This window comes from Aspergillus udagawae, assembly GCF_001078395.1.
Source record: "Aspergillus udagawae IFM 46973 DNA, scaffold_4, whole genome shotgun sequence".
In the NCBI taxonomy this organism is placed as follows: Eukaryota; Fungi; Ascomycota; class Eurotiomycetes; order Eurotiales; family Aspergillaceae; genus Aspergillus; species Aspergillus udagawae.
In genome coordinates, this window is record NW_025091267.1 from 874,225 (window position 1) to 887,953 (window position 13,729).

The 13,729-nt window shown below is 48.7% G+C and overlaps 4 protein-coding genes across 4 annotated transcripts; 3 read left to right on the forward strand and 1 right to left on the reverse strand.

The window, feature by feature from the left end:
- Positions 1–137: 137 nt before the first annotated feature.
- On the forward strand, positions 138–3,523 carry Aud_005685 (DNA ligase (ATP) DNL4; the record flags this gene model as incomplete). Its single annotated transcript, XM_043290604.1, has 7 exons — positions 138–217; positions 308–2,421; positions 2,483–2,614; positions 2,669–2,801; positions 2,856–2,961; positions 3,011–3,449; positions 3,504–3,523. The coding sequence occupies 7 exons, from the start codon at positions 138–140 to the stop codon at positions 3,521–3,523; spliced, it is 3,024 nt and encodes a 1,007-aa protein (XP_043146539.1).
- Positions 3,524–4,499: 976 nt separating this feature from the next.
- On the reverse strand, positions 4,500–5,993 carry Aud_005686 (uncharacterized protein; the record flags this gene model as incomplete). Its single annotated transcript, XM_043290605.1, has 1 exon — positions 4,500–5,993. The coding sequence occupies one exon, from the start codon at positions 5,991–5,993 to the stop codon at positions 4,500–4,502; it is 1,494 nt and encodes a 497-aa protein (XP_043146540.1).
- A 1,633-nt stretch (positions 5,994–7,626) lies between these two features.
- On the forward strand, positions 7,627–8,368 carry Aud_005687 (uncharacterized protein; the record flags this gene model as incomplete). Its single annotated transcript, XM_043290606.1, has 2 exons — positions 7,627–8,253; positions 8,315–8,368. 2 exons carry the CDS (start codon positions 7,627–7,629, stop codon positions 8,366–8,368), a joined length of 681 nt encoding a protein of 226 aa, XP_043146541.1.
- Positions 8,369–9,744: 1,376 nt separating this feature from the next.
- Aud_005688 (putative C6 transcription factor (NirA)) lies at positions 9,745–13,355 on the forward strand (the record flags this gene model as incomplete). The annotated part of the gene is made up of 5 exons (XM_043290607.1): positions 9,745–9,903; positions 9,961–10,090; positions 10,766–11,717; positions 11,765–12,133; positions 12,194–13,355. The coding sequence occupies 5 exons, from the start codon at positions 9,745–9,747 to the stop codon at positions 13,353–13,355; spliced, it is 2,772 nt and encodes a 923-aa protein (XP_043146542.1).
- Positions 13,356–13,729: the final 374 nt, after the last annotated feature.

A 13,729-nucleotide genomic window follows, 5' to 3' on the forward strand; every position in this document is an offset into this window, starting at 1 on the left:
ATCTTATCGGGGACTGTTGTAGCCTAATCGTCGTGCATCAACACGCTTCTTGGCTACCCATATATTAGTTGTCGACATGTATGGCAGACTAGGGGTTCATACTTTACTCCTGACTTGCGAATGAACTTTGATACACCATGGACTCTGACGAGATCATTCCTGAAGAGGAGCATCCAAGTGTTCCTGTCGGAGATGAGGAGTCGGACATTGACGAAAAGTGAGGCTAACGCGCACCCTGCTTTCATCTATCAAAACTACTCAGTGTTGAGAGACAAAGTCATTAACATTATGCTACTCGCTGCTATAGATATCCTAATCGCCCGCGTAACCATTCCCCTACTCTACCTTTCCATGAGCTTTTCCAGACCCTCTTCAACCCTCTGAGCGAAATCAAAAAGAAGCCAGCCGGAGCGGTTGCAGCTCGCAGGAAAATCGGTCCCCATGGGCAATCAGCAGCGAATCTCAACCCCCTGGAGAGACGACGCGATGTGATCGATCGGTTTATCTCGCGGTGGAGGAAAGAAGTGGGCGATGATATATACCCCGCCTTTCGACTGATTCTTCCGGACAAGGATCGGGACCGGGCCATGTACGGAATCAAGGAGAAGGCTATCGGCAAAATGCTTGTCAAGATTATGAAAATCGACAAGAATTCCGAGGATGGCTTCAACCTGCTGAACTGGAAGCTGCCTGGGCAGGCAGTTACGTCCAGGATGGCGGGCGACTTTGCGGGGCGATGCTTCGACGTCATCTCGAAGCGACCAATGCGGACTGATGTGGGGGACATGTTGATTGAGGAGGTTAACGAGAAGCTGGACAAGTTATCTGCGGCTTCCAAGGAGGAGCAGCAGCTGCCGATCCTTGCGGAGTTTTACCGGCGCATGAATCCCGAGGAACTCATGTGGTTGATCCGCATCATCCTTCGGCAGATGAAGGTGGGAGCGACGGAGCGGACCTTTTTTGATATCTGGCACCCGGATGCGGAGAATCTGTACAGTATTTCGAGCAGTCTCCGGCGTGTCTGTTGGGAGTTGCACGATCCGAATATTCGGCTGGACGCTGAGGACAGAGGAATCAGCCTGATGCAATGCTTCCAGCCGCAGCTGGCTCAGTTCCAAATGCATTCGTTGGACCGCATGGTCGGTCGAATGAGACCGACGGAGGAGGATCCTGTCTTCTGGATAGAGGAGAAGCTGGATGGCGAGCGCATGCAGCTTCATATGGAGTCTGACGATTCAGTACCTGGCGGTAGACGATTCCGTTTCTGGTCAAGAAAAGCGAAAGAATATACATATTTATACGGCAATGGTATTCATGATGAAAATGGGTCCTTGACGAGGCATCTCAAGGATGCTTTTGCAGATGGAGTCCAGAGCCTGATACTGGACGGCGAAATGATCACATGGGACCCCGAGCAAGACGCTCCCGCACCTTTCGGCACACTCAAGACTGCTGCATTGTCCGAACAGAGGAACCCGTTCTCCACGACCGGCGCTCGGCCTCTGCTGCGTGTCTTTGACATACTGTACCTTAATGGGCGAGACTTAACTGGCTACACTCTTCGCGATCGTCGCAATGCTTTGCATAAGGCTGTCCGACCTGTCCATCGCAGATTCGAAATACAACCCTACCAAGAAGCTACGACTAAAGATGAAGTCGAAGCTGCGCTCAGAAAGGTGGTTGCTGAAGCTTCCGAGGGTTTGGTGCTCAAGAACCCCAGATCGCCGTACCGTCTGAACGAGAGGCACGATGACTGGATGAAGGTGAAGCCTGAGTACATGACCGAGTTCGGAGAGTCTCTAGATCTCATCATCATTGGCGGGTACTACGGCTCCGGTCGTCGAGGCGGCAATCTTTCAAGTTTTCTCTGCGGGCTAAGAGTTGACGATGCTCATGCCTCTCAAGGTGCGAGCGCGTCAAAGTGCTACTCCTTCTGCAAAGTCGGAGGTGGCTTTAATGCCGCTGATTATGCAAATATTCGTCATCAAACCGATGGTAAATGGATGGAGTGGAACCCAAAGAAACCTCCAACGGCGTATATCGAGTTGGCAGGTCGAGATGCTCAATATGAGCGACCGGACATGTGGATCAAGCCAGAGGACTCAGTCGTTATTTGTGTCAAAGCAGCCTCCGTATCAGCTAGTGACCAGTTTCGGATTGGGCTGACTTTGCGGTTTCCGCGTTTCAAACGGCTGCGCATGGACAAAGATTGGAAAAGTGCTCTGTCTGTGCAGGAATTCCTAGATCTCAAGTCGAACGTTGAACAGGAGCACCGAGAAAAGGAATTGAGTGTGGACAATTCCCGTAGGAAACGTGTCAAGAGGACGACGAAGAAGCCTCTCACGGTTGCTGGGTACGACATGGACGAAGATGTCAAGTATGCTGGTCCATCCGGGCATATATTTGACGGATTGAACTTTTGTAAGCTTTGCATTGGGCAGTCGGGCCTGTCTATTAATAGTGTACTAATGATGCGAGGCAGATATCCTGACAGATTCGAGTACGCCCGTAAAGAAAACAAAGCCTGAGCTAGAGCAGCTTGTCAAAGCCAACGGTGGCATGTTCTTCCAAACTAATAATGCAGCTCCTCATACAATCTGTGTGGCGGACAGAAGTAATGCTTTCCCAGCCTAATAATGATGTCTCTTTTAGCTGACCTGCATGCTAGGAACGGTAAAAGCTGCCTCGTTACAGAAGAGAGGCGATGTGGATATCGCCCGGCCGTCCTGGATTTTTGATTGTGTGAAGCAGAATGAGATTGACGCAGGGCTACCTGACTTGCTACTCCCTTTTGAGCCGAGGTATGTTCAAACACTTATCGCGGACTAGACGGACCTATGCTCAACTCGCTCTAGGCACGTGTTCTTCGCCACGCCGGGCAGACACGACGAAGTGGCATCAAATGTTGACCAATTTGGCGATAGTTACGCTCGTAACACTACGAGCGAGGAGCTCAGTGATGTATGTTTTCCGCATAACGTTTCCTTGAATGACTGCTGATCTCGTTAAGGTTCTGAAACAAATGACGAAGAAGCATCGTTTCGACATTGCCCAGTGTCCCGAGTCCGTCACGAAGCTCATTGAACGCATTCAAGAAAGAGTCAATTCTGGACATGAAGTGCCATGCGGGTGGCTTTTCAAGAGACTTACGATACTCTTCCCACATAAAAATGAGGATGAGTCGGAGTCTGAAAGTATGATTCCATCGGATGCTCACAGCCGCTTGCGGTTTGCTATCAATGTAGCGAGGTTTGCAGGCGCGAATATAGCCGAGACCTCAAGCCATCCCTCAATCACCCATGTGGTTGTCGATCCAGAAAGCTCGTCAACACAAATATCTTCGCTACGAGGGGAGTGGTCCAGAAAGCCTGGGACGAAGGTACCACATATAGTCTCTGTTGACTGGGTAGAAGAGAGCTGGAAGCACCGAACGCTATTGGATGAGGAGAGTAAGTCATACAATGTAACTTTCCTGATGAGTAGCATCTAATTCAATTGCGCAGGATTCCAGCCCAAACGATGAATATCTGGCATCGCTTAAACGTTCGGCCAGGATGAACCGAGACATAGATCCGGGTCTTGAATCTTGGGCTTCGCCCTGCAATAAAAATTAATCTAGTTCATGACTCATAATGACATACAGTGACGAAGGACACACAGGCCCATTAGTAGTCTAGCAGCTGCACTGGTGCCCAAAGAAGATACCCCATGCTCCTTGTTGATTTGGACGGAATAGTAATTGCTTCCCCACACGGTATCAAGAAACGAAATCTTAGCACTGTACGAAATATCTAATTTTTGCTTTACTATGGACTACATAGTGCGGAGTAGATAGTCGATCCCTGCACCGTCGTATAAACTTCCAAGGAAACTGCTGGATACGATTGGATAGAGATAAGGCTTGCAAATTACTTCGTGCGACTGGGCAACCCGACAATTGATAATAGATGACTGGTCATATACTGATTAAGGCATTAAAATTACTTGATCCAGGAATGTATATTCGGTGCTTTGTAAAGCAATGTTTACTAACATTATTCGAACAGCAAGAATGAAAGGAGAGAGACGCTGATAGTATGTGATACCAGATCCCGCTTTCACATGTCGCTATTTTTTCACTCACTTACTTGGCTGCCTTGCTGAGTTTGCTTCCATTCATAAGGCTAAGATGTGTTTCATATACTCCGTAAAGCAAGAAAGAAAAATTCCATTTCGCTTCGCTATATGTACCACGCTAGAAAGGGAAACAATCCTTCTGCCATATGAGACAAGTAATGGCAAGTGATTTGTTCAAACCACTGTAGATGACTCCAGTCCAACCAAGCGCCGTGCTGTCTATGCTCCAACCAAAGATAGTCTCTGAATATGTACAGAATGCGGGAAATTGAAAACTGGGATAAACCCAAAATAGATACTGATATTGTTTGGAAACAAAGGAAAAAGGTAGGGGGTCAACAGTTGGGTAAGTAAGCAGAGGCAGAAGGAGATAGACGCAGGTATCAGGCAGAAATTCCGATCCATCGTGGAGGGATTACATGCTCGCTGTCTTCTTCGTGGCCGTGCTCATCAAAGTCGTAGACTGTGAAACGATGCTGGATGCTTTTCCGTGGTGGTAACCAGATCCGCGCCCGGGTCGGGATGTCGTCCCGAAGCTTTCCGCGACGTCTCATGTTCATTTCGAGAACAACCATGCGCAAAAAATCACTGTTCTCCCGCGGTTCTCGGGGACGTGAGAAGGCCGGATGCTCTGGATCGAATGAAAGTAATTGTCGATCGCGGCTTGCGGAGCCGGCGAGATGAAACCTGCCCTTGCGACCTCCATGGGCCCGTGAACGGTGATATGTCTGCATCTGGATCGACACTGGGCAGTTCCGAGAATCAAGGGTTTCATGTGGATGGTCTTGGTAGGCATACATCTCGGAGGGTGAAACCTGAATCGGGTTCAGATACCGCCTTAGGGCGGGCGACGGCGGCTCGTTCATGGGCGGAGGCCGTCGGTCATCCGTCATCTCCGGAGTGATATTGAACAAAGACCGCGTGAGAAAATCCTCTGGTTGTACCGATGGAGAAGCAAAGGTCGAAACGGTCTGAGCAGCGGACTTAATTGCCCGTAAAGATGCTGTCAGATTGGATTTGAAGGACGAGCTTAATCGAGGAAACGACCGAGAATGGCCAGGGGATTTGGAAGGAGTGGCATCAGAAAACAAGGGCTGTGAATCAGTCAGGCTCCAATCTGATTCCGACAGATCCTTATCCAGCAGGGGATGGTCAAGAGCACAGTCTTCTGGATGTGGTGGGCGGCGGTATCTTCTCTCTGAAGGGCTCCGCTGGCTTGCTGGGGTACGCGGCACAGGAAGGCTAGATGGAGAGTCCAGATCGTGATCTAAGGACGGCATCGATTCGAGTGACATAGATCGTCCAGAGAATGACAGTGGCTCAGGCTCGTAATCGCTGCCAACCACCGACTTTTCGCTCTCATCTGGAGGGCTAAGCAAAATGTCAAGAGCAGTGTTACCAGTCCCTTCTAGTAAATGATCATCTCTTGATTTGACCCCTTCCATCAGCAACCTGCTAAACTCCAGCACATGGTCTCCGCGCGGTAGTCTCCGTGACTCTCGCACACTCCAGCTGCGTCTGGGAACTGGAATCGCGGTGGCTTCTAGGATGGACGCAATGGATGTGGGTACCTGACGATCACGCAAAGCGGGCGAAGATGACCGGGGAGATATTGTCTTATTTCGGGATGAACCATGCGTTGTGTGGTTCTCAAGCCTTGATGTAACACGAGGCCCACGTTTCGGAGGAATCACAACTGGGCTCGTAGCATGAGAGTTCGCCTCGCTGGGGAACTCGAGGCCGGAGACGACGTCCTGCGCCGTGAAAAAGGTCATGGTGGAGGTAGGAGTGGAGGTAGGCTGCAAATCCTTCTCATCTTGTCTGAATAGCTTTGGGGAAGACACAGAGCTGAAAAGAAAAGCCCTGGGGACCATCATCTTTATGGTTTGTTATCAAGGCACAGTTCGTTGATAAGGTGATCCAGCCCTGACGAGGCACTTTGATCGAGAGTCTGAGCGAGATACATGGATGGTGAAGGAAGATGACGAGGAGAAAGAGATGGGATTGCTGAAGGGACTCCCCCCAGGGAGTATAATTATTCGGTGATATACGTGTGGGTAGTGTCGGTGTGTTGGCAGATGATTTGCGATAAAGATTTAAGGCAAGTAGAACTGGAGACCGGTTGCGGGATAGCGGCCGTATGCGTATGCAGGCACGCGACAGGTAAACCTGACAGGTAGGACAGATGCAACTGTCTAAAAGTGTATACAGCGTCCAAACCAGGCAGAGATCGAGTAGAGGGATGAAAGGAGATAAAAATGAAGAGGATGGAAAAGGACTCCTACACCGTAAGAGTGCAATAATAATAATACCCTAATAGACGTCAGATGGGGGGCGAGGAAAAAGGTAATCTTCTCTGGGTATGGAGTGCAGTGGGACGTTTTGTGAAGATAAGAGTGGGTGGTTGCGTTTCCTAGGCCGTAATCTCAATATAATACGCCGTCTTGCCTTATTAGGCCTGGGCTGGATCCGTTTTGGTACAGTCATCAGCGCACTAAACTGATGAAAATAGCAAGCGTGTTGTGTACGGTAACAACTGAGGGCTCCCTTACTAATGGAATTTGGGGCGGTAGGGGCGGACATTGCCGGGGATCCGGGCATGTTGAACAATAACAATGGTACTGTATTGTAATGTGGTCCCCAGGCAGCCAGTTATAATCCGGAGATATGGTTATTTGTTGTTTATCATCCGCCTGACTTCCCATGTCTCATCAGCGATTGGAAACAGATCGGTAATACCGGCTTGCCTTGCCTTACACTGTTTTCGGAAACCCCACAGAAGTCATAGAAGATTCTATCTAGCATGATGATACTAGTTCAATACTACCTTACCTTGCCAGCAGTTGTCTATGTGTAGTGCGTATTATTAGAATACATGGAACTGTTGTGTGCTGCACCAGTTACAGTATTAAGGCACTCGTTATTACCGTAGTCAGAATACCAAGTAAGATAATAAGATTGGTTAGTTATAGTGACTCAGTGTGTTGGTAATTATCATATTTGCCTGCCCAACCTTGAAAGGCTGAAAGGTCGACCGACAACTAAAATCAATATGAAAGATAAGAGAGCTCGCCATCTGAAACACAATAATCAAGGCATACCTATAAGCGACGAAGTACTCGTTAACGTAACTGAGAATAATGCATCTTAGTATCAATGACACCTTCGACATAGTGTAGATCACATGATTCATTATTGCCCCAACAAGACGCATAAAACTGCAGATCCTCCGTCGACTCATAAGCGAGAAACATATAAATGACTCCTTTTTGGTACTAAAGTTATCCCAATCTCGAAGAATCATGAAGTGAGCTATTTTCTACACCAGTCCTAAGCTGACTCCGTCTCAAAGCTGAGGCTTGATCGCGGGGCTGTGCAAAGGACATGGAAGAATCCATGCTACGACGATTACCCGTAGACTCCGACCAATCCAGCCCTAATGCTAAGGTATGACGAATATAAGTGAGCGCTTCCCCGCAGTTCACCAAACCAGCTCCAATACACGTCGCAATGTTTAGATCATCCTCCTACTCCTCCTCCTCGTCCTCGCAAAGCTCTTTTCGCAGAGTATTAAAAGCGCCGGGCCGTCCAATCGCCGTACGAACTGAATATGTCACGGATTCAAGGACACTTTTAGTTGTGAGACCGCAAGGTGACAGGCAGTCTTCAAGAGCGTATAAGATTGAGGATAGCGATGGGGTGACCTTGTTTACTGCGACAGGTCGTAAATTCAGCGTTCGTGCCTGTCGCGAATTCTGGGATGCTTCTGGGCTGCCTCTGTTCGAGCTGCATAGGAAGATGTCGCTCAAGAATACGTGGTCTGTCACGCTACCAGGAAGCAAGCATGCAAATATAGCCACGGCCAGCGCAGGATGGTCCGTCGGTGACTTCAAGATTACTTTCCAGAATAGAGCAGCCGTTGAGTCGAAAAAGGAGGAGGAAAAGATACTCACTTTAGAGGTTGAAAAGTATGGGAACGCCCTAGCTTCATTCGACGTTGTGGATGGGGACAGGAAGGTCGCCGAGATTCGCGAAAGTATACCTCACAATGAGAAATTGGCCTTGTTCCCGAGTTCGAAGAAGGGCTATCGACCTGTCCTGGACGTGACCGTTCTACCAGGAGTAGATTTGTCTCTTGTAAGACTTGTTATCCATATACCTATAGTAGGATTAGGATGATTGCTGACCCTACCTGCAGATCGCAATCATTACAGTCATGGCGTCGGACTGGGTGTTTAGCTCGAACTACTAGGTTGAATCTTCAACAAGCCGTCCAAACCATTCGCGGTCTTTTTTGGACCGTCACGACGCCCACGAACCCAGGCGCGGATTGGCCTGCGCTGATCTCAGTTTATGGGAAATGTCTCAAGCGCCACCATTCCCGTCGATACGGTGTATGAAGCGTTTCTAGACTCGGCGTACAACCCATCAGTACACTATGCTGGATGATTTCACGGCCACAGGCACCCTGTCCGCTTTGCATGCAGAAGTGTACATAAGATCCTCCCTTTGCCGCCAAAGGGAAGCGATGGACTCAGCATTTTCAATGAAGATCATGTTTATGGGAAGTTCGATGAAATTAAGATGTAAGTACAGAAGTATGCTGTCTATATTCGATCTCAATTGATCGCAAATCTGCCATCCCATCGTCCCAGAAGTCCGGAATTAACAAGGTAAGGTACCAAGATCCATACCCAAATATGGACGTATTCGCATTTCTTCTCCATTGTACCTTAGTCTCGGAATACCGGAGGTAATTCTCAGTTTCAGCCGCAAATGAGGTAGGTTGTTTCTAAAGGGTACCTAACGAGATACCTGACTGGTGCCTTACGAAGCTGCGGTGAGTAGGTGCCAATGTGTAAATATTATCAAACAATCTAAATAGTTTCCTATCTCGGAAGAAGTATGGTAACCTCTACATACCGGAGTCACCTTCGTGTTAGTTAAGCTATACCAAGATACTCTGTGGCTGGGAAATAACGCATTATTAATGGTAACATATCTGCACAGTAAGGCAGGTAGGATCCTGAGGTACGAAAGGCACTTTCCCAACCGGATACTCCAAACGCTTAAGAGGATCCTCTTATTTTCAAGAGAATTGTTAGGATGATGTGATCGAAGAAGAGGGGTTCTTATGTTCGAGAGCACTACGTGTCCTTGAAAAATGATATACAGTCATCCAAAGTTTTCAATATTTCCAGCCCTAGTTGTCATACGAAGCCACTTTTCTGGTATCACAGATGATCTGCAACTGGAAGTTAGACTGGATTGTTTATCTAGGGTCAGATGCGGAGAGTACAGACTTCGCTCGTGCCGGGGGCTTATGTGGTACAGCTATTGTGCCACTGGTGTGATGCTTGAGAGGTGCACATTTATCCATTAAATATCGTTAGCTTATAACCTCAGATCTCGGCAGATCGTAGCATCAGAAACCCATTCGCTGTGATTGGCCAAATCCGACTGTCTGATAATCCTCATTTTCAGGGATCTCATTGCTATCAACAAGAAGAGGTTCTTTCGAGCCCACTATCGGCCTTGTTATCCAACAAGGTGATTGCAATGTATTTAACTACTGGCGAATTCTCCTCTCATTCGTCAACCGCTTGCTCAACATCCTCCTTTTGGCAGATGTCCCAGTTGTCATTAACCTACCGGCGCAGGCGAGCCTTAGTCAGCGATTCTTATCGCCCACTTCTCAGAGGCGGCGGCGGCGGCGGCGGCAGTGAGGTTCACAGCGATCCAGAAGTAGGGAAGCTATCGCTCCAGGGTGGCTTTATCTCGTCTCTGGTTTCTGTCCAATCAATCTGACAATCTCAAAGGCTCCTATCATTTTTCTGCTTTCAGCGCATTGATCCCAAGTTTGATGTCTGGATCCATCCTCCACGATCCCGCCTCCACTGCGGATCGAAACCCCATGGTGTGATTATCGCGCTGCTTACGGAGTACATTCAATTATATCTGCAGTCCGCGGACTGTGAGTATATCCAGACAGATATAGGCACGAAGATTGTGTGTAATCTGCAACCTCAATGAAGCGTATGGACCTCAGGCTCTGAGTCGCTTTAAGCTGTCGCCCGGCTTGACATGCATGTACTGATGCTTCTCCATCCATCTCAGGTTCGCACAATCCCTTAGGCGCATATTGACTGATACGCCCATTATCTTGACGAGATTTGCTCACGCAACTACCGGGCTCCGTTCAGCGGCGGACACACTATCAACACCGGACATAAGCATGGTCTGCTTTGACTCGACGATTCCTTTGAATGTTCCTGGATGGACTTGCCAAACATGGAAGGGAATACTGCGGTGGATGTTCAATCATTAAGCCCGGAACCTTCTGGTAGAGGACCCCGAGGAAAATCAGCCGGAAAAGCTAAGAGCCTGGATCCTGAGAATGGTCCGACGTCCAAGAGACGCTGCGTAAGCACGGCCTGCATTGCTTGTCGGAGGAGGAAGTCGAAGGTAATAAGTCAACATTTTCCCTTAGCGTTGTTTCTTTGTCATATTCTTACTATATCTCCTCTACCAGTGCGATGGGAACCTGCCGAGCTGTGCCGCATGCTCATCCGTTTATCATACACCCTGTATGGAGAGACCCAAAAAGGAGGGAAAGAAGGAAAGAAACTGGTGCTAACTTGTCCTCCAGGTGTCTACGATCCGAACTCTGATCACAGACGCAAGGGTGTATACAAAAAGGACACGGACACCCTTAGGACAAAAAATTCGACTTTACACACTTTAATTCAGGCGCTGTTGAACTACGATGAAGAAGACGCTTTCGACCTAGTTCGGCAAATACGTTCCTGTGACAGTTTGGAAGATGTGGCTCAATCGATCATGAGCCGGGACAAATTGCCCGCACCTGGGGAGGTCTACCCCAGCGGAGACGAGTCCTCGACGCAAGATGATCAATTTGTATCTACATTGGCAGGAAGGATGGGTGAGCTTATGTTGGACGGTTCCCGTAAATATATTGGAGGCACGTCCAACCTCATCTTTCTTCCACCAGGATCAGAGCTCAATGAATTTGACTCGACTCTGAGGGGCCAGGCATTGGACCGCAGCCATGAGTACTCTGTCACTCGGTGGACGAGAGTCACCGACGACGAGCAATTGATAAGTCACCTCATGACGATGTACTTCACCTGGCATTATCCGTTCTTCACCACTATTCCTAAAGATCTCTTCTACCGCGACTACATCCGTGGTGTTTCAAGCCAATACTGTTCGTCATTACTTGTCAATGCGATGCTTGCCCTGGGTTGTCATTTTACCTCGTGGAAAGGCGCTCGGGCGGATCCTAGCAATTCTGCGACTGCGGGAGATCATTTTTTCAAAGAAGCCAAGAGGTTGGTCCTCGAGAATGATGAGCATGAGAACGCAAAGCTGTGCACCGTCCAAGCATTAGCACTCCTATCAGTTAGAGAAGCTGGTTGCGGTCGCGAGGGCAAAGGTTGGGTGTACAGTGGCATGAGCTTCCGTATGGCTTTTGACCTAGGTCTGAACTTGGATTCCAACAGCCTGGGGACTCGTAAGCTTGCCGACGAAGAATTAGATGCAAGACGGATCACATTTTGGGGTTGTTTTCTTTTTGATAAGTTTGTCACCCTTTTTCATTTTATCAAATGTATTCTGACGAAGACAGGTGCTGGTCTAACTACCTTGGCCGCCAGCCTCAATTATTGACCTCGCAGGTTTGCGTGCCGAAGATCGATATCTTGCCCAATGAGGAGGCAGAGCTCTGGTCCCCATACACGGACTCTGGACCGACCCAGGACAACACACAACCCTCGCGGATTAGGACTGTGGCTTTACAGCTTGCCAAGCTGAGTGAGATCAGCGGCGACTTGCTTGTTTACTTCTACCACCCGAGCCCAATGGATAAGCCGCCAACAAAACAAGCGGAGCTTAAAAAGCTCAGCGAGATACATACTAGACTTGAAGCCTGGAAGAAAGGCTTACCCAAGGAGTTGGAACCTCGAGAGGGCCAGCTTCCTCAGGTCCTTGTTATGCAGTAAGCAAGCACTCACTCAGCCCGCAATGGGGCGCCGCCACTAATGATGATCGTAAATAGCATGTTTTACCAACTCCTCTTCATACACCTGTACCGCCCCTTCCTGAGATACACCAAGTCCACCTCTCCCCTTCCTCAGCATGTCTCTCCTCGCAAATTATGCACACAAGCCGCAGCCACCATATCGAAATTGCTGCGGATGTATAAGCGCACATATGGGTTCAAACAAATAGTTAACGTCGCGGTGTATATTGCACATACTGCTTGCACTGTCCATCTTCTCAATTTACCTGAAAAGAATGCGCAAAGGGACATTATTCACGGCCTCCGCAACTTAGACGAGATGGGTGAGAGCTGGCTCTGTGCTCGGCGCACGCTTCGCATCCTCGACATATCTGCCAATAAGTGGCAGATTGAGTTGCCTACTGAAGCCTCAAGCATCTTTGAGAGAACGCACGCGAAATGGGGTTCTTGGGGCTCATGGGATCAAGCAGCATCTCCCTCGACGTCTGAAGAATCCCCACCGACCGTTTCGCCGCAGCTTCCGTCTTCGGCTCCTGCTTATGTAGCACCAGTCCCCGGAGGAACACCAATAACCCAACCTGGAGATTCTCCTCAAAACCTTACAACTTCAGCTTCATTCCAAGGCGACCAACAATATCGTTCAGGACTCTCATTCCCAACGTCCTTATCCGCGATGCGAGCAGCCCATCGCTCTTTTACCGCCCAGATTCCACCAACAGATGCGCCTCTACCGGAACCAACCTATCTTAGGCCTGTCCCTCATGGCTACCGACCAAGGCAGGCTATCCCACTAACACAGCACGACGCTTGGTGCAACGGTCAAGTGCGCACCTTCAGCACAGACAAGAACACCGCTTCGGCTACAGAGGCCTCTCCATTAACCGGTTTTGACGAATCAGAAAATTTAGTGCAGGAGAGCCATGACTGGTGGTCCCGCAATCCCAATGCACTCTTAAGCATGGGGGCGGATAATTGGGAGCAACGTTTGAACCCGAGCTTCGCCGGGCCGGCTTCAAACTTGCGCTACGATAACAATGTTCTTGACCCTGGACAGACAGCAGGACCCAACAGCACGTCCGGAGCGCCACAGGCCTTCAGGTACCCCGTTGGCGTGCCTCCTAATATGGCCGAGTCGGAACAAGTTCCCGGCATCTCTGGGTATAACAATTTAGGTCTTCCAGGCAATTTCCAGCCATAATTTTTATGTTGGATCTTGTATACGAAGTGTATTATGTCATGGTCCGGGATATATAGTTTATGATTAACGATGGGATTGGGTATTTTGAGTTTTTTTGGCACCATTAATGAAAAAGGATATATAGTCCAATGTCTCTGGAGATGATAATAATGTTATTATCTGTTTGCAAGCTCGGCGTTCAGTGTCGCTCATGGCCAACCATACCCTTAGACCTAGGTGCTTACCAGACATACGATACACTTTGATTCCTTCCATGTTTATGCGCAGGACTACAATGAAATATTTATAGTGCACAAAGGATACAATGTTCTGAAAAAAAAAAGAGAAGAATTCATTGATTGGGCCGGCCTATATAAGAATGTGAAAGGAATTCT